Source organism: Denticeps clupeoides, chromosome 4 (assembly GCF_900700375.1).
Source record: "Denticeps clupeoides chromosome 4, fDenClu1.1, whole genome shotgun sequence".
NCBI lineage: Eukaryota > Metazoa > Chordata > Actinopteri > Clupeiformes > Denticipitidae > Denticeps > Denticeps clupeoides.
Genome location: NC_041710.1, coordinates 18,971,033 through 18,990,724, shown reverse-complemented (window position 1 = coordinate 18,990,724; position 19,692 = coordinate 18,971,033). Strand labels below are relative to the sequence as shown.

Sequence of the window (19,692 nt, the reverse complement as noted above, 5' to 3'; positions counted from 1 at the left end):
CATACAAAAGACAAAAACATGTATCTACAAGAAAACTATGATCATCCCAAAATATCGTTGTAAGTCGCTCTGGATAAGGGCGTCTGCCAAATGCTGTAAATGTAAATGTAAATGTAAATGTAACACCTACATTTGCTTATTGTGATAGTTGAAATGTGAACAATGAGATGAAGTAAATAAATGCATCCCATTCAACACAATAATTAATGTTTGTGTAAACATATTTAAAAATCACTTAGGCCAAATACCTGATGAAGTTGTCCATGAAGTTGTTTAGTTGGTCAACTAATGCATGCAAATGCATTAATGAAGTAAAATTGTGTTTTGTTAAACTGATTGATTAAATCCATTAGAACTCCTTGCCGGACTAATGCAGTGGTGGTAGTGGTGATAGTGTTGGTGGTAGTAGCATAGTTTGTAACACACTGTGTAGGGTGGTAGTAGCCTAGTGGGTAACACACTCGTCTATGAACCAGAAGACCCAGGTTCAAACCCCACTTACTACCGTTGTGTCCCTGAGCAAGACACTTCAGATTGTACTACTACTGATTGTAAGTCGCTCTGGATAAATGCTGTAAATGTAAATTTAATGCAAGTTCACTTAATTTCCTAGGATGGATTTCTGATTCTTGGGACTCACAATTCCCCATCCTGTAGAGGGCATCCTACACTGTGAAACTGCACCGGAAAAACAGTATGCGCTTAACTGTATTTGTCAACCACGGGCTGTGAGCGTGCAGTTTAATTTACAATAACATCAGTAAAATGACTTTTTAAAGAAACATTTCACAACATGATAATAACATTTTATTTCTATTCCTGATTTACACATGGACCAAAACAGGCATTGGTCATACCCATTAAGCACCTATATACCTTATGACATATGTTTTAAAAATTCACAGACGTTCTGTTTTACAGTTACAAAGGAACAAATAAGTAAGTTTTAACATCACTGTGACAGCACAACACATATCAAAAGTCCTGACTGCTTGGGTTCTGGAATGTGAAAAAAAAAGTTTTAGCCCTGATTTTGATTTGTGTCAGACAAATGGACTATACAATTAACTGGAAAAGTAAATGCACCCCTTGTCTTTTGCCATAGCATTTAGAGGACAATTTAACTGAAAGTAGAAATATTGGCATAGATCTTTGAACAGTGTACAATATAAAATAAGGCAAACTACAACAGTACACCAAACATAAAACATGCGAGGAAGGGAATAGATGTGAAGAATAATGGCAGTTTAACTTTTTAGACATCAATTTGATTAGGCATTTTTTCTTTATAGCAAAAGGGTGATTGGTGATCTAGTACCGAATAAGAGAACATATTTACATTATTGCTGGGAAGGTTGTTTGCCAATGTTCTAAGTAAAGAATGACTGTAGTAGAAGCTGTTGTTTGAGTACATGTGACAGTGTTAATAGTCACTCATTAAATATACATAAATATGCATTACTTTGACTACAATTAAAATATAGTTGCTGACAAAATGTAATTTTATGTACCAGTGCTCACAGTGGTTGAAGATGATTTATTTCTAAAATGCAAATATGATACATTATACGCACAATAATAATGAAGGCGTAAGTTACACAGCATTGTAATAAAACAACAGCAAATTTGAAATAGAGTTGAATTGTCATTGAGATGCTTTGTCCATTTATCTAAAGTAAATTGTAAAGAGAATTCACAAGTAAAAAAAAGGCAGATGTCTTTTTTTGGACAGATCAACTTTAGATAGAATTACTTTTCTACATTATGCCCATCCCTTACAAACAATAATACTGACTTTTTAGATTATATAATTAAAATATATGCATATAAATGTCAAGACAGAAAAATAGAAAAATATCAATAGAAATAAAAAAGAAAAACATATTGACATCAAAGGTTAATAACAAGTATACAAGGAATTCTTCAGATGCTTGTTGTGGCGATGTTCACTTGTAATGTTGAAAAGAGTCTAACCCTCACAGCGATGGCTGCAGATCACATGACAGAACAGCATTTGCAGGATGACTTCTCCTTTTCTTTTGCCTCCTTGGATTCGCCCTGCTCCTCCTGGCCCTTCTCTGGGGTGGATGTGCTCCCGTTGGGTGGAGCCTGTCCCTTGGCTCCATCTGTATCTGCTTTGTTGTCACCGTCCTCAATAACCACAAACTCAGCTTTTACTGTGCCACCCTCTAGCCCCAGGACTTTCTGTGTCTCGGCCTCGTTCTCCACATTTTTGTAGCCCATGAACACCATGGTGACAGGGTGCTCAGCTGAGGCATTCTCAATGGCAGCGTCAGGGTTGGTGCACTGCAGCTTGGCCTCAATGTTTGTGATCTTCATACCAGGATCCATGGTGGCATTGGGGCTGGGTGACTGAACGCCATTTTCCACTGTGAGCAAAAAGAAGCCAGAGGACACAAGACTTCATTAGCATAATACTGTAAAACATTCCGGATCCGCAACAAGAAATGTGTCAGGAATAGTGATTTTAATTCAAGATTTGAATTAAAAGTTTATCCATAATTACATTAGTGAAGCTCTGGCACGTGATTTATATTGCAGCACTTTTGATTGAAAATAGATGAGTGGCATTTCGGTGCAAGACCCTCAGTCATGTCTGTTTTAGTCATATGATTCTCTGAAGTAGTGAAATGAATTCCATGTCTATTTAAATATCAAAGGATGCTTTCAAAGACATTAACATGAATTCTACTATTAACACAATTAAAAGCTTCCTCTTTGCTAATACATGCACTATATTTCATTGTAAGAGCATGACTTATTAAAAAAATACCCATATAATTGCTAAACAGTACATGGGGGTTTATGACCTAAAACAAATAACAGGCCTAAGGAAATTCATAGAGCAACAACAGCAAAGAAAAAAATCTCTCACCCTTTATGGATCCCAACGGTGCATGAGAAGAGAAGGAATAAAATATATAAATAGATAAAACACACACAAAAATGACACAGTGGCCCTTCACTTGTTACTTCATAAACTGACACCATATTTACTTTGTGCATAAAACTGCTCACATTTTCTCCAGTTTTGTTGGTCATGGACACGCCCGTCTCCAGTTCCTCCAGTTCTTGTTCCAGTCTAAGGCAGGACGTTTTAAAACAGACGAGAAATAATTTAATACATATGTATTAAAGGTGACAAGCTGGAGTGTCAACGGTCTACTTGCTTTAGGATGTTCTCCTCCAGGTGTTTGGTTTTGATCTCATCCTCTTTCAGGTGTCTCTGTGTCTCGTCATACTCGGTGCCACTAGAGGGCGCGCCTTCCAGCAGCCATCGCTCCCTTAGTGCTTTGGACTGGTGGAAAGGTGTAGAAGGTTAATACAAGACATTTTAATCTGTAAATCGGAGGAAATGTGTGACCACATTCCCCTTGCTTCTCATCTGCAGCCATGCTCATATTAGCACATTAGGACTTTATTTCTTGGATCCATTTAATCAAGTAGATCATCTAACAAATAATTGAAACCTTTCCAGATATTTGAATATTTAAATCTTCTCTCTGACACTAAGTGTCCAATTCAGACCGCCTATAAGAGGTTTTGGACATAGGAGCTGTATCCCATTTGATGTATTTGCTCAAAACCGTCTACTTGCTAAGCTCTAAGTATCCTGTTGATGGCACATTAGCCGTCTATTAGCTTTCCTCTCCAGGCCCTTCCAGTCGAAGCGCTAATGTACGCCAAGCACAGTGCTATAGAGGAAGACATAATGACAGGCGCCAACTTTCTCAGGGAACCACGCCAGAGTTTCTCTTCCGCAGGGCAGAACCGGGCCAAGGGATGTTCCGTCACCGTCTCCATCACTGCATCTCTGCTTCCTGCCAAACGCAACAGTCTGGCTTTCATGTGAAAGTAGGTGTTTCCAAAACAGTGGCACGGGGGCCAAGTGAGCTCCAGCACCAGCACATATGTGAAGTGCAATCGATATAATGTTCTGTATTTTCAACACGGTTTTATTGATCTTATAACAAAGAAATACAGATTAGCTATCATTGTCGCCATAATTGAGATCTGAAATCCCTTTTTGAAAAGTAAAATTCAGATTACAAACTCCAGAATCAGAAGAAAGCACCCCAAATATCACAAAAGGCTTTTCACCAACAGGATGGCAGGGATGGAGCTGTCGGATATGGTACTTGACAATGTGTTTTATTCGGAGGCAGCATAATGAAATTCACTCGGGGAATAAAAGGTGACTGATAGCTTTATGACTTATTCCGACTCATGGAAGATAAAATATTTTCAGCCTTCTCCGTCAACCCTTTAATTAATATGACACCATATAGGAACCAAACACACACACTTCCTGTCTCATTCTGTAGCTCTCCATCTATCTCTGGTAATGTTTATATTGATCTGCTTAATGCAATGTTAATGGTGCCGGCCCCATGTTAGGCTCTGTCAGTGAAGGGCCCGTACTTCCCAGCAGCCGCCTCGCGGTCTTACATCACCAGCGGTGCGGCGTCTGTGACACGAGCCAGAGAGCTGCCTGCCTCTTTCCCACCCAAGGCCCCTCGGCCGTCCGCCCCAACTGATCTGGCTGTGTGACAACGCTGGCATGGCGACAGACATGCTGACATCACCGCACACGTACACCCATCCACACGCACACAAACACAATCGCAGCAGAAAATAGCAGACAAAGGGGCCTGAGCTCCGTTCGCCAGGCAGCCCACGTATGCGCGATTGTTCTCAGGGCGTAAAACGTGCAGATTTTGTCTCCCAAAAGACAATGGGAGGTAAAACAAACAAAACACAAATAGATAAGTCCACACGTACTGAACGGGAGTGCAGGGAAAGTCGGAACGTCGTGGAATTCCACAGAGTCTGCGTGGGCTGCTCACACACAGCAATTCTCTTGGGCTCTGCAGTTTTTATTCTGCTACGTTACCAGGTTACGTGTAGACGATTCACATAGAACACAGAGGCTCTGAATAGGTTAGGTGGAGATGCAGCGTATCCAAGATTAAACGTTTCATCTGCCCTCGCGTGAGCGATGCTCACCCTTGTCCACTGCAAAAAAACAACCTGACACAATCGATGCTAAAAACGCGAAACGGAGAAAACCAACATGCATTTGTTGAATGAAGGGAGTTAAGTTTGCATTACAGGCGTTCTACTGGCTCCGGCAATAATGAGTTTATTGCATCAGTTTATTGAGAAAATGCTGCTAATTCTATACAACAACTGTGTAATTACATTCTTCTGTGGTGACTTTTAGGTAAAGTTGCAAAAAACACTTGCTGGTTTAAAATTTTAACTCCCACAAACGCGCAGCATATTTAGAGGACATGAACTTCTCCCTCGCATAACACAGGAAACTGCTGATACAACCCTGTCCCACCCCCATTCTGCTGAACTCAGATACAACAAAATCTTTGTCACACTGTAAACTTCAACAGAACAGCTAAATATAGAGCCTTCTTGTTCCGTCTGGCAACCGGGACGAATGCTGTTGGTGAGCCTGACCTTTAGTTAGGGCTGCTCTCACTCTTGAGCTGTGAAGTGTGAATGAAGACAGACTGTTCTTGGTGTAGGACATTTGACAGGGACACTCGAACCAGTAGTAAATGAAATCACGGAAGGACTGATCACAGTTCAAAACGTGGATTATTTCTTCTGCCCCTGACTTTCAACCTCCTCATGCTTCAAGGTCTTGGGCTGGTCATGGCTAATAAAGTGGCACACTTATTCAAGCTTATAAATGAAATGCCATTTCCAGTTCATAAATTTGCATGCATGGAGAAAATTATTATTTTTTGTTTAATGTCTGCCTCATAGCACTCAGTAGCATGAAAAGGAACTCTGCGCCTAGTTCCTCCCTCGCTCCATGGTCGTTCGTCTCTTTTGCATGGGAGGGGCTCTCCTGTAGCCTGAGCTATGGCGTGGGTTGGGGTGGGTATCTGCTTTCCTCACCGTTTCCTGAGGCTCCAAACGCTGGGGTGGGGATTTGGGGAACTTTATGCTGAATTTATATTTGACATAGGAAATGACTGTATATCAATTTATTTCATCCTTATTGATTAATTTTACGGACCTTTAACAAATAGAGTGATGAGTTTTCCATTTTAATAAAGATAATGATACCTTCTTCAATGTCAGTGCCATGCAGCCATGAAAATAAACCGGCAACTTTAAAAGCCTGCTACAAATACCATAGTAAAGATCTGTAGGTAGATGGGTGAGGAGACAGGCCAGCAATGGAGAAGGTGCTCTTGCTCTACAATGGAAAGGAGTAGCTGCTGACTCCGCAGGCGGCGTGTTCCGCAGCACGGGCCTGACGGAGACGCTAAGACACTTTGGGATGACTTTACCTTGAGGTGCTGGAGCTGTCTGCGGTCATCCTCCAGCTGCCTCCGCTTATTCTCTATCTCCGCCTGCCTCTTCCTCTTCTCCTGCGATACAAAACGTACAAGATGAGAACTTGAGCAGTTCCTTTTCGCTCACTGAGCTTTGAACTTCAGCAAGCTTGTAATAAAGGTGACATGTAGTGACACAGGAGGAAGGAAACTGCAAGTATGGCAGGAAGTCATTATGAGCTCATGGACGCCATGCATTGTGGAGGGATGCTGGACAGTTTTGTTTGAACAAAGTAGGATTTTTGCCACATGGCAAACACTAGTGATAATTATTAGCTAATGAGAAATAAGACTTAAATAGCCATATTTTCTTTTCACAGCTGGTCCAACTTTTCTCAGTGTTAACAGTTATACAGTATAAATTCACAGGCATTATAACACTTTCATTGCAATTTATAACAGATTGTAACATACAGCAATGGCCTGGAGTCTCTCTTGCTGTGACAATGCCTCCGACATCCTGCATGGGAGAAAAAAAGGAAATATGAGTATTGCCATAGAAATGCTTAGATCATGGCCGGTACGAAAGTGAACGCCTGTTATATTGTTTTGTTGTAAGGTGATCACAGTATAAGCAGGATAATCCACCCTGAGGTTTGTGTTACAGGATGTTTAATAATCCTTTAACACATGCTTCATTGGAGATTATCCTTACAAAGTGCTTTGTTCATTTGCGAAGTTATAACACCATCATCTCAGTTCTACCAAATCATTCTTCTGATGATAGAAAAAAAAGCATTTTCTTAAAAAATAAGGAAACTAAACCAATGGCCCATTCTCTTTTGAAAGTGCTCTCAGAAATTGCTGACACATTATCTGTTGACAACGAAATGTGAACGATCGTAGTACAGGATGCTGGCTGAGTATTTCTCTAAAGGAAAGCAGATCAATAAAACCCAATAAGTGCCGAGAAGCTTTTACAACTGAAGAGAGTGCACCACTGTGTATGGAGATACACCAGATACCTGCTTCTTCACAAACTGTTGCAGAGAACACCAGTGCATAAACCTTCAAGAAAAAAGTTACGAAAGGCACGTAAATTTCGGGGCTGTTAACAGTCTTTTGCATTCCTCCCTAAATTGTTTCCAGCAGTTCCGAGCGAGCTGACCCATGGGCAAAGCCTGCATCATAGGAAAATACACCAAACCCAGATCGGGAAAAAAAATCCTACAAAGAGAAAGGAACCTGCTGATTAAAATCTCCATGAATTTGTGGAATTGATATGCTATGGTTGCTTGTACTCTCTGGGGAGTGTTTTTATTTCAGACTCATAGTTGAAGGAATACTTATATACTTATATAATAACTGTTCTCTCCATAATCCATTATTACAAGCAGATCCTGTAAAATGTACAAGGGAAAAAATGTTGGAAAAAAATTCTTATTCCAACATTAAAACAGTCTAGTGGCCTTTTTGTTTTATTTCCCAGCATGCACCAGAAGTGAGTAACTGGGGTGAGACTCAGCACTTCCAAATCTGAAAAAGAGGTCATATCTGTTCCAGGTGTGGCGAGAGCCACTGCTCCAGAAAAACGGTCTGTGGCCCTTACATTTACATTTGTGGCATTTATCAGACGCCTTTATCTAGAGCGACTTACTATCAGTAGTTACAGGGACAGTCCCCCCTGGAGCAACTTAGGGTTAAGTGTCTTGCTCAGGGACACAATGGTAGTAAGCGGGATAGGCGAGTGTGGTACTCACTAGGCTACTACCACCCTTACCCCTTAACCAATAGGGTAACAAGACAAGTCAGTGGTGGGCGCAGTGGATGGTGGAATAAGGAGGTGACCTCTGAGCCATAAGGTCACAACCTTTGACTAGTGACTGAAAGAACTGGGTGAGTGTAATAAGAACTGTGAAAGTACAAGTAATAGGTTGACTAAAAGGTTAACTCTTATAATTCAATAACATTATTAGTGCTCCATCTAAGAAAATCTATAGAAAAATCTATAGAAATCAAAGGAGAATTGCTGGTGTCTTCCTCTTGTGAGTCGCTTTGGATAAAAGCATCTGAAAAGTAAAGTAAAGTAAAGGAGTGTTTCAATAATACCTGGCAGTCCTTTTTACATGTTAAACCCAGTAAAACACTGGATGGATTATTTCCACCAATTCACATGAGAATGCCTGAGCATCTGGTCATCAGCTGCCCTGACCACCGACAAACTTCCCTTCTGTGATTTAGTTATAGTGCATCATCATTATCATTGGATCATATTGCATTAAGGCAAAATAACTACATAAAAAAGCACAGGCTGGAAAATGTTTAATGGCAGAATGAAATGGGTACATGAACATAAGGTCACGCACAAGCCAAGTTAATGATGGCACAATGATGTCCTTTGTCACAATTGGTTTCGTTGCTGTGGGATTGGCCTTGCAGCACAAAAAAAAAAAAAAAAAGATTCTTCCTTGTTAAATAGCTGCAAGCGAAAGCTGCCCAGCTGATGGGAGAATTCAATGGCCCACTACAGCAGAGACAGTCACAAGTTCATCGACAATTGTACTCACAAAGGTGCCATACATTCAGGGAGCTTTTATTTCCTCGTTTTTTTTTCACTCAAGAACCAAGAGCCCACTTTCCCGAAAGTCAATCAGGATTAGCAGCCAGGATTCAGCAAGTGAGACAACCTTCTTCTTCAGTTTTTGAAAAGTGTCTATCAACCAAAACAGGAAAGTATGGTCATTTAATCTAATCAAATACTGACACATTTCAGTAAAGGCCAATCAGAGCCAATGTGACAGACATTAAGTGCCCATCTTGAGATGGAATAGGCTCTGATCCAAATTATTGCCGTTCTGTTCAGATACTCCCCTGATTAAAGAAGTGCTAATCAGCAATAATCTGGGATTATCCTTAACAAACATAAGAAAATACTGGATTAAAAGAGGCACATCGCTGTTCCATTCAAGAGAAATTCTAAAAGCAAAAGCCCTCTGCTGCAATATAAACCGTACATATTAACAACAAACCAGCAACGCAAAACATTATTCTGGGTATTTGCACTTTTAAAGCGTGTGTGCAGGCTGCAGCCCAACCCAAATTTACTAGCCAATAAATTTTTGGAAAACGTCATGAGAGCTTCATAAATATTGAATAGATCACTGTTTAAACTCTCTGACGTTCTTAAACTGGGGTATGGTGAAAAAACGAACAACTGTAACTTTTTGCTAACAGTAGTGAATTAGTCTGAGAATTTAATTTCCATTAAAATGTGTCACTGCCTATTAGGTGGCAGATTATATTAACAGGCCTAAAATGTTTGCAATTTAACAAAAAAGCAAAACAATCACATGACAAACTCACATTACATGCATCACATTACGAATAATTTAAAAGGTCCCTCTCTGAAGCCTAATCTGAACACGCCCTTTAATGTATTTCTTACATGAGGAGCCAAAGGGAACTACAGTAAGATGGAAACAATGGATACTATATCATGCCATAACTCTAAGAGGCACTCCTGGGAAATCATACGGAGAAAAAAAAACACAGGAAAATGCATTAGGAGATACATGATGGATGCGTTCATGGTTCTTGGGTGGATGGTGTCATATGACACGCAAAAAAAAAAAAAAATCTGCAGTGTGTTTGGAGGGGTTGGGGACAGTTGAGACACAACCTCAACGGTGAAAAAACCGGAAAACTGGTTAATTCACGGGTAAATAATCGCTTTCCCCAGTGCTCGCCGACTGAACAACTCGCCAACAGCTGTCACTTGTTCTTCTGACCCCATAATCTTGGAAATCACTTCATCTGCATATGGATGATTTATGCTGCTACGAAAACAGGAAGAACCCCAATGTGCCTGCACCTCTTGCTGGTAAAAAGGACGTGATGTGCACGGCTGTGGCCTGATTTGGAGAGACCCGGTGACCCCGACACCAGCAGCACGACGCCATGCCCCGCAGCGAAGGCGCTGTCACGGCCCCACGCGTGCAGGAGCGGGTCTCCTCCAGCCACGGCGATCAGGAGCCCTGTGCGTCGCATCCGTTCGGCCATGTTTGAGCATCGCGGCTTCGAATCTGGTCCTCGCATCGCGCACACACCCACGGAGCTGGCGGGCTGCTGCGCAACACCCCTGGGTGTGTGTGTTTGTGTGAAGAAGCGCGTGTTATTAATAAAGGGTGAAAAAAGACGTCTTCCTCCATGTTGCACATGCGGAACCCAGTCGGCGATGTTGTTATTTTGAGGGCCTCCGTTCAAAAAAAAAAAAAAAAAAAAAAATAATAATACATCTGATTTGCATAAATATTGCATCGAGATCGATACTCGGGCGAGCGTCCTCCGGAATTCGGCGAGTGTTATAATGCTGTTATAACGCAGGTTCGCTACTCACTCAGTACTCGGTGTCGTGCAGCCCGACTGCGAGCCGCGGCGTATTGAACGATCGTCCCCGGTTTTCACCGCCCGGTCCGTCCGCTCCCATCTGGCGCTACGGCTGCCCCTCCCGTGGCCAGGCGGCGTCCTCACATGGCGCGGACGCGGTGCCCGGCGATGACGGCTCCGCAGTGGCCTTTGTTCCGCTCCGCGATGGCCGGCAGCGCTATGCCAGGCATCAGCGCGTCAGCGTGGCGGGATACTCCACCCACCGGGGAAGGGTGGAGGAGACCGGGCGGACGCGGTCGATGCGGCTCTGTCGCCCTGTGGCTTTGTTGGGGCACACGCTGAGGACATTTTTCATTGTACGTAATAGATTAACGTCTGAGATCATTTTCATATGATTATTGTCAATTTTGTCACATGTCTTAATGCAGATAATCAAAGTTTCTGTCTGCCATAAGATACCATCATTCCCATTAAAGCAGACATCGTTCATCATGGAACAATATGTATAGACTTCCGATGCCATAGCATGTAATATATCTTGTCATTAGCCTGAATAAGTGAAGTGATTGTCATTGCGATACGCAGCATAGCACACGGTGACTCAATGAAATGTGTCCTCTGCTTTTAACCATCACCCTTGGTGAGCAGTGGGCAGCCATGAAAGGCGCCCGGGGAGAACTGTGTGGGGACGGTGCTTTACTCAGTGGCACCTTGGCGGATCAAGATTCGAACCGGCAACCTTCTGATTACGGGGCCACTTCCTTTACCACTAGGTCCCCTTCATATGGCCAATACAATTGTCCAGATGTCTTCAGATGTAGAATCGAGAGGGGGACAGAAAAAGTGAAGGTGACTGTAATAAAAGATGCTGTGCACTTAGGCACAATGTAGGATTACATGTGAGCTTGTCATGACAGAATACAATTTTTGCCATATGGATGGAACTTTCTATTTTGCCTTCAACTTACTTCTCTGCTAAGTTATTATAAAAAAATCAAATAAATCTGACTAAATCACGTCTGCACTAGTCTGTCAGAATGCATTTAAAAATATTGGTTTATCAAAGCAGTCATTTATACCACATTCATTAAGTTCTTCACAATATTTGTTATACACTGGTAGCACACTGTATCTACCAGCAAACTCAAATCCATTACAATTCTGTTGATACTTTGCAAAGTTATCAAGGATTGGACCTCTTGTTTATAATACCAGGTTGCCATAGAGTCCATAGAGATGATGAAGAGGGTCCCAACACTTTGAAAGAGACATCCTCCATTGTCCTGTTCCCACGGAAAAAAACCTCAGGCTGTCCAAACTACATGCTAGAACTAGAGGCCCTCACCTCTTATGTCATGAAGACACTAGAGTGAATTGTCCTCAGTCACCTGCACCAGCTGATAGAGCCTTGCCTGGATCTTACACAATTTGCCTACCAGCCTCGTATAGGTGTGAAGGAGACGGGGAGCGTCCTGTCTTTGGACGTCTCCAATGCCATTGGATTACGGATTACCTGTTAGGATGACCGTGTCATGCCACGGGATGTGAAGGAGGCGCAAATGCTCAACATGTAATGAACAGTGACTTTTAATAAATGAAAAGAAAACATGGCACGATGGCCTGAAACAAACAAATAGTAAACTCAAAACAGCACAACTTCAACAATGCAGGACAAGAGAGTGAGGGAGAAAACCAATATATAAAGGGTTCGATTCACCCATGCCATGCGAGGATAAGCTGGGGGTGATTAGAACCCTTTGTGTGTATGTGACTGGCAGCACCTGGCCAGCCCAGGGCTGCCTTGGCTTCCAGACCGCAGATTGTTTGGCTGAAGAGCTGCTGCTCACACATCATACTCAGCAGCACCACAGGGGATGGTCCTAGCTCCCTTCCTCTTCACTCGCTCAACATCAGATTACATTTGAAACCAAAAGTTTACATACACTGTATAAAAAGACATATAACTTTTTTTTCTGACTGTCTGATATTAAATCATACAAAACCCTTTCAGTTTTACGCCCATTCGGACCCCCAAAATAATTTCTATTTGCTAAACGTCAAAATAATGTGTGAGAGAATTTTTTATTACTTTCTTCAAAGTCAAAAGTTTACATACACTAAGGTTACTATGTCTTTAAACTTTTTGGGAAAGCCCAGATGATGATGTCATGGCTTTGGAAGTGTCTGATAGGTTAACTGACTACTTGAGTTGATTGGAGGCACACCTGATGATGCATTTAAAGGCACGCCTCAACACACTGCTTCCTTTTGTGACACCATGGGAAAGTCTAAAGAAATCAGCCAAGACATCAGGAAGAGAATTGTGGACACATGTCATGTCCTGTTGTCTGACGAAACAAAAAATGAACTGTTTGGTCATTATGACCAGCGTCCTACTTGGAGGAAAAAGTCTGAGAACACCATCCCAACTGTGAAGTATGGAGATGGCTGCACAATGTTTTGGTGGTGTTTTGTTGCAGGAGGGACTGGTGCACTTAACAAAATAGATGGCATCATGAAGAAAGAGCAATATGTTGAAATATTGATGCAGCATCTCAAGACAGCAGCCAGGAAGTTAAAGCTTTGGTGTAAATGGGTCTTCCAAATGGAAAATGACCCCAAGCATGCTGGAAAATTGGTTACAAAGTGGCTTAGGGACAACAAAGTCAACGTTTTGGAGTGGCTATCACAAAGCCCTGATCTCAATCCCATAAAAAAATTGTGGTCAGAGCTGAAAAGATGTGTGAGAGCAAGGCAGCCTACAAACCTGACTCAATTACACCAGTTCTGTCAGGGGGAATGGGCCAAAGCGTTTGCATCAAGTCATTCAGTTTAAAGGCAATTCTACCAAATTCTAAGCAAATGTATGTAAACATTTGGCCTAAAAGGGTTTTGCATGATTTAATATCAAACAGTAAGAAAAGTTAAATGTCTTTTTATACAGTGTATGTAAACGTTTGGTTTCAACAAGTCATGTCATCTTCAGAAATTGTGCAATGTTACACTGATGGCCAGGAGGAGGAGTATAAAGGGGGTGGTGGACAGTTTCTTGGAGTGATATAAGTCAAACTCTCTACAGCTGAACATCACAGAGACAAAAGAACTGATTGTGGACCTCGGGAAGCAGGTCACTCCTCACTCCACAGTCACCATTAGGGGGTTAGATGTTGAGGTAGTGGAGGACTACAGGTACATAGGAGTACAAGTAGACAGCAAACTGGACTGGTCCATGAACACAGTAAAAGACTCTTTGTTTTTCTGCACAAAACCTTTCTTACCTGTGGCCATCAGACTGAATGAAAGTGAAATGATTGTCATTGTGAGCACAGGGTACCTTGACGGTTTGGGGCCGTCTGCTTCCTTACCGGCTTGGCTTTCACTGCCACTGTTGAACTCTACGCTGTCTGAGGTGCACTTAGTTACAACTGCGGTATCAGTAAAGGCAATACTACAATACACACTACTCACAATAAATTAGGGGAATTGTGAGAGACTTGGTGGAAGTCATACATACGGTGTTTGTTTCACTTCAGACATTTTTGGGATAGGGAGGCAATTGTATTGGGGTAATAGAAACCCCTCATTTTGTGTTTTCCATGTAATGGTCTCATTGTGTTCAGATGGGACTTATATTGGGGCCAATACCAAGAGACAACCTTTCTCAATGTGGCATCGATTTCAACATTCTGTGGGTATAAAAAGCTGGTTTTGTCAGTAAGGCATTCCAAGTTCATTCAAACAGCCATGAACATAAGACATCACTTAATGGATGAGCAGCATCACCTGGCCATGGCGCCTTCGGGTCGGTGGCAGGCAGTCAGATGTTGCTCGTGAACTTGGTGTGTCTCAAAGTGTCATCAGCAGACTTGCATCAAGACACAGAACTACTGGCAGAGTTCACGACAGATCCAGGAGTGGAATCACACGAGTGACAGACTGCAATGACGACCAGTACCTAAGGACCTATCTACTCAGACATCATTATGGAACTGCCACACAGCTGAAGGCCCATTTACGAGATGCGAGGGTTTCCAGACACACCATTCGCAACTGACTCCACCACTTTGGACAAGCATTGCAGATGACTCCACTGACACAAGGACCACCACCCTGAACGTTTGCAGTTGCAAGACCATGTGACCTGGACAATGCAGCAGCGGTCTACTGTCCTGTTCACTGATGAGTATCACGTAAGCGTTGCTGGAGAAGGCAAGGTGAACAATACACTGGTCCCCAGGGTTTGCTTTGGTGGAGGAGGTGCAACAGTCTGGGCATCACCAGTCAGTGCAAAACAGATTTTGTTATTGTACATGGCTCAGTCACTGCACATTCTTACCTCAGATGCCTCAGCACGTTCTTACCTCATCATCCCCCAATTCCACCAGCACACCCCAAACTTTCTGTTAATGGATGATAATGCCACATCATGGCTGAATTGTCACAGATCGACTTCCCTGACCTGAACCCCATAGAGCACGTTTGGGACCAGTTGAAGCAGAGACTGAATGATCGTACCCCACCCCAGCGTGACCTGGCAGATCTGTGTGTAGCACTTGTGGAAGAGTGGAACGCATTGCCTCAGAACAACATCATGAGGCTAGTGAGGAGCATGAGACTTCGCTGTCAAGCTGTCATTGCAGCAAATGGTGAAAACACAATTAAAATTCAGAGCAAATAGGAAAAGCACTAAAAATAAATAAAAATATACTACAACAATTGAGTACAACACTACTCCACTTTATTTATTTCTCTTGATTTTTCTTATTTCACCTTATCCTCTTATTACAGTTATTAAAATAATTTTTATTACCAGTAATCACTGTTTGCACATCTTTTGAACATTTTTAATAAATCTTTTTATAAGTTAAACTGTACTTTATCTGCACTTTATATTGGTTGCTCTATTCTTGTAATTTTTGCTTCTGCTCTGTCTTTGTTGCACTGGGCATATACATGGAAAATTCATTTTTCCTCTGCATTTCTTAATCTAAATCTTACTCCACGCCCTGCAGACATCAGATCTGGTGGGCTTTAACATGAGTTCTTTCAGGATGTCAGAAATACATGTGACATAATCAGCCGAAAACCATGCACCACATAGTCAACCCAAACCCCAACCCTGCACACTCAATCCAGCCACTCTTTACATTTGCACACACTCCCATCCCTACACACATTTTTTCACACTTGTTTTCAAACTGTTTATTTAGAAGTTAATTATATGTTAAATTGTTAAAACTTGCTCAAAGTTGGGGGAGCGGTGGCCTAGCGGGTAAGGAAACAGAGCCGTAATCACCAGTGATCTGCAAGGTGCCACTGAGGTGCCACTGAGCACAGCACTGTCCCCACACACTGCTCCCTGGGCGCCTTTCATGGCTGCCCACTGCTCACCAAGGGTGATGGTTAAAAGCAGAGGACACATTTCGATGTGCAGATATGTGATCATAACATTATAACATTTAACATTTAAAAAATGTTTAATATTTACTCCAGGTCTCCGCTGATGTTCCCTTCCACAACTTTTGATGAGCGCGTTCATTACTGTTATGATGTCTTCTGTGCTAATTGTCCTTATTGGATCGCATTTGTTATTTTCTATGATCAGAAGGCAGAAGGGATATTTGTGCTGTGGGAGTGGGAGGACAGGCTTTTTTGCTAATAGGTTTTATCCTTGATAAATTTTGTACACTCAATAAATTATCCACAAAGATGCTTTGGTCTGGACTAACGCATTTTTGGGCCTTCAACAGAACTGTTTGGCGTGATAGTTTGAATATTTGTTCAGAAGTTTTGTTCTGTGATGCCTGTGCCTTGGTCCATTTGTTTTGGTTGATTTAATTTATGATCAAAGAGATAAATAACACAATGTATGCAAAATTAGCCCAAAATATGATCAGGCATTTAGGTGGAAGAACCCATGACTCGTGCAGTACTCCACAAGAACTTGAAGCATGACATTTTCACATTTTAAATTTATTTGAATTTTAAGGTATTTTGCAGACACCCTTATCCGGAGGGACTTACAATCAGTAGTTACAGGAACAGTTACAGATGAGTGTGTTTCCCACTAGGCTACTAACACCCCCCTTGAAGCATTAGAAACTAAATTTTCTTTTGAATGCATCCAATGTATGCAGTGTATGTACCCAGAATAGTCATTATTGATATTGACTCTGATCCCACATCTTGACTTACTTTAAAATAATTTGTTATGGCAAGAATGATGCCATGTTTACCATGTTAGCCTCCGTGTGGCCTTGTCCTGGATAACAGAATGCTACACTTTTCTGCATGCTGCATAACTTTACATTATGTAATGTTATTGTGGAGTGGCTCCTTCATTTGCATATCCAAACACATGAAAAAATTGATTTACATAAAGCTTCAGGTTTGCAATCTTTATTTATATTAAACATATACACAAATATGCAAAGAGGCACGATGAATGGACACCTATGAACTGAAAGTTAAGTGATTGTCATTGTGATTCACAGCACAGCACTCGGTGCACACAAGGAAATGTGTCCTCTGCATTTAAACCAATAACCTTGGTGAGCAGCGGGCAGCCATGAAAGCTGCCCGGGGAGCAGTGTGTGGGGAAGGAACTGGAAACCTTCTGATTTCGGGTCCGTTTCCTTACACACTTTGCCAACAGCTCATTAAATGCTCAGGAGCAAAATATTTATTACTCATGCTCATAAGAATGCTCTGATGTGATATAATATTTTGAAATACTGTAATACACACTGGTGGTGCACACTGGAGGTTCCAATCACAGTATGGAAGGACTGCAACAGCACATGTCATGTGAAGTCCCTTCTCTTGACAGTAGAGGGCAGACATACTCTGCCAATTCAACTGCAGACATGCAGCACAAGAGCAGTGGACAAATTATTATTTTTTTAAACTAATAACAATGGAAGTTTGCCTTGGGAACCCAGATTTCCTGGGTTGATTATAAAATGGCTTGTGATAGCACTATGGACATGGGTCTGTTTATATTAAAACAAATATTCAAACATAACCATCTGGTCATCATACATAACAATCATAGCATTAATTCTGACTGGCACTGTTCACAGTGTAAGTATTGGGAAATTCAAAACAGGAAGACAGCCATAAAAAGTACCCATACTAGAAGATTTTAAATAACAAAAACAATGCTAATACTACAGTACTATTGCCACTACTACTACTAATAATAATTGGACCAGTTCCTCTTTGCTGCACCTTCAGCATCATTGTCTTCTTGTGATAAATACGAACCCTTGGCTCTTCAGATATGAACGAGTGACGCATCAAATCTGCTTTTCCGCAGGGACTCATGACTCATGGAGGCTTAGTAAAAGAGCCAATCTTGCCAGCTAGCCCACATTTGGCTTGGCTCATGTGTACAATTGTGTTTGTGTGCACGGTTTCTCCATCATCTCAGCACAGGTCCAACACCTTCTGAAACTTTCGGGGTGACGCTTTGCCTTTCCCATCGAGTTCTGCACCTCCTCATCTGTTTTTGGTCAATTTTGGTAAATTCTTATGGATAGATGGAAGGAGAGCATTGCTACAGTCACCATCTCAACCCAATTAGTGCAGCCGCTTGCGCTGTAGTGCAACAGGGGGCTCGAGAACTTAGAGATGAAACACACAGGCCTTCAGCATTTCAGAGACGATTGAATAAAATTAAGTCTTCAAGGTTTTTTCTGTACTACACACAAATGAATAAAGGGGATGCGTGTTTTATTTTAATGCTGCTAATTGAGTCTTGGGACAAACTGCACATCTTCCATTGTTTCTGCTTCCCAATCGTGATCACCTATGCTTCACTGTGGCCTGCAGCAATGTGCAAAAGCCTTCTTCCCGCCTGCGATGAGCCAGTTAATCGCGAAATACTTCATCTTTATGATCAGTAGCTCTACATTGCTCCTTGTAAGAAATGATTTTGTTTTAAAACCTTTTTCTGACTGCAGACTTTTTAACCATCTGGCAATTATTTTTCACACATAGTGTTTGCTGCTAATTTTCCAGGGTTGGGTTTGAACCAGGAGATGATTCAAGCTTTCTGTGGTCTCTGCAGCAGGTCTGGGGGAGGTTGTACATGACTGTTTTCTAGCCACAATTTAATGTTGCAAAGAGAGAACACATATCACAAAAACATATATAGACGCTGGTGCCTCATTAATGCTGCAATAAAAGAAAATTGGTTTCATGCAAAATGTCATATCATTTATAAGAAAATTCCAGTGCTTACAGAAACATTCTTTTTGAGCTTGTTATCATAGCTCAGCATTCAACAGGATCGTTGGGCAGAACTAACCAATGCGATCAATTATAAAAATGTTACTTTACAACAAAACTCTCACGTCCTACACTTTTAACCAGGGCATTTAATTGTCTTACAATTCCATACTGTGTTTGTGTTTCATAATCAAATCGCTGTATGCTGGTGAATTCCGCTTCCATAAATGCACAAATATTGATGGCAGCACAGGTTTCTTGAAAAAATGAGAATTTGACTTTGCTACTTTAATACATTCATGCTAGTAACAGTGGCTAATGGATTTTGGTATAATGTGAGCTTCGTGTTGCAGTGGAATCACAGACAGACAGACACATGTACACACAGACACACTTGTCTGGACTGAAATTGTACTACTGTGTTGGGCATTTAAAATGCCTCATGGCATTTCTGTGACGTGGCAGGGTCTTGCTCATGCATCTGCGGGCAAATGTATATCCGTTCACTCGTGCATAAGCTCCTTTCTAGTCTGTTTACAGGAAGGTCCGACTCTGTATTCAACTAATACACTCTGCACACGTAGGACTGATGGTACCGATAGTAGGCTCATTGGGCTTCTGCACAAATCCTGCAATAGTGATTCAATGAATATTTCTCAGTGCCGACAATGATCTGCCAGAATAGATATCTGGGAAACAAAGTGTGTTTAATATCACCCCCCTAATCGGCTCCTGTAGGTAGTCAGATGTG

The 19,692-nt window shown here is 41.7% G+C and overlaps 1 protein-coding gene across 1 annotated transcript; it reads right to left on the bottom strand.

Moving 5' to 3' along the window:
- Nucleotides 1-784: 784 nt before the first annotated feature.
- Nucleotides 785-10,984, bottom strand: palm1b (paralemmin 1b). Its single transcript, XM_028975820.1, has 6 exons — nucleotides 10,720-10,984; nucleotides 6,798-6,843; nucleotides 6,339-6,419; nucleotides 3,192-3,319; nucleotides 3,040-3,103; nucleotides 785-2,391 (listed from the first exon to the last, which is right to left on the bottom strand). The coding sequence occupies exons 2-6, from the start codon at nucleotides 6,840-6,842 to the stop codon at nucleotides 1,996-1,998; spliced, it is 714 nt and encodes a 237-aa protein (XP_028831653.1). The 5' UTR covers nucleotide 6,843; nucleotides 10,720-10,984; the 3' UTR covers nucleotides 785-1,995.
- Nucleotides 10,985-19,692: the final 8,708 nt, after the last annotated feature.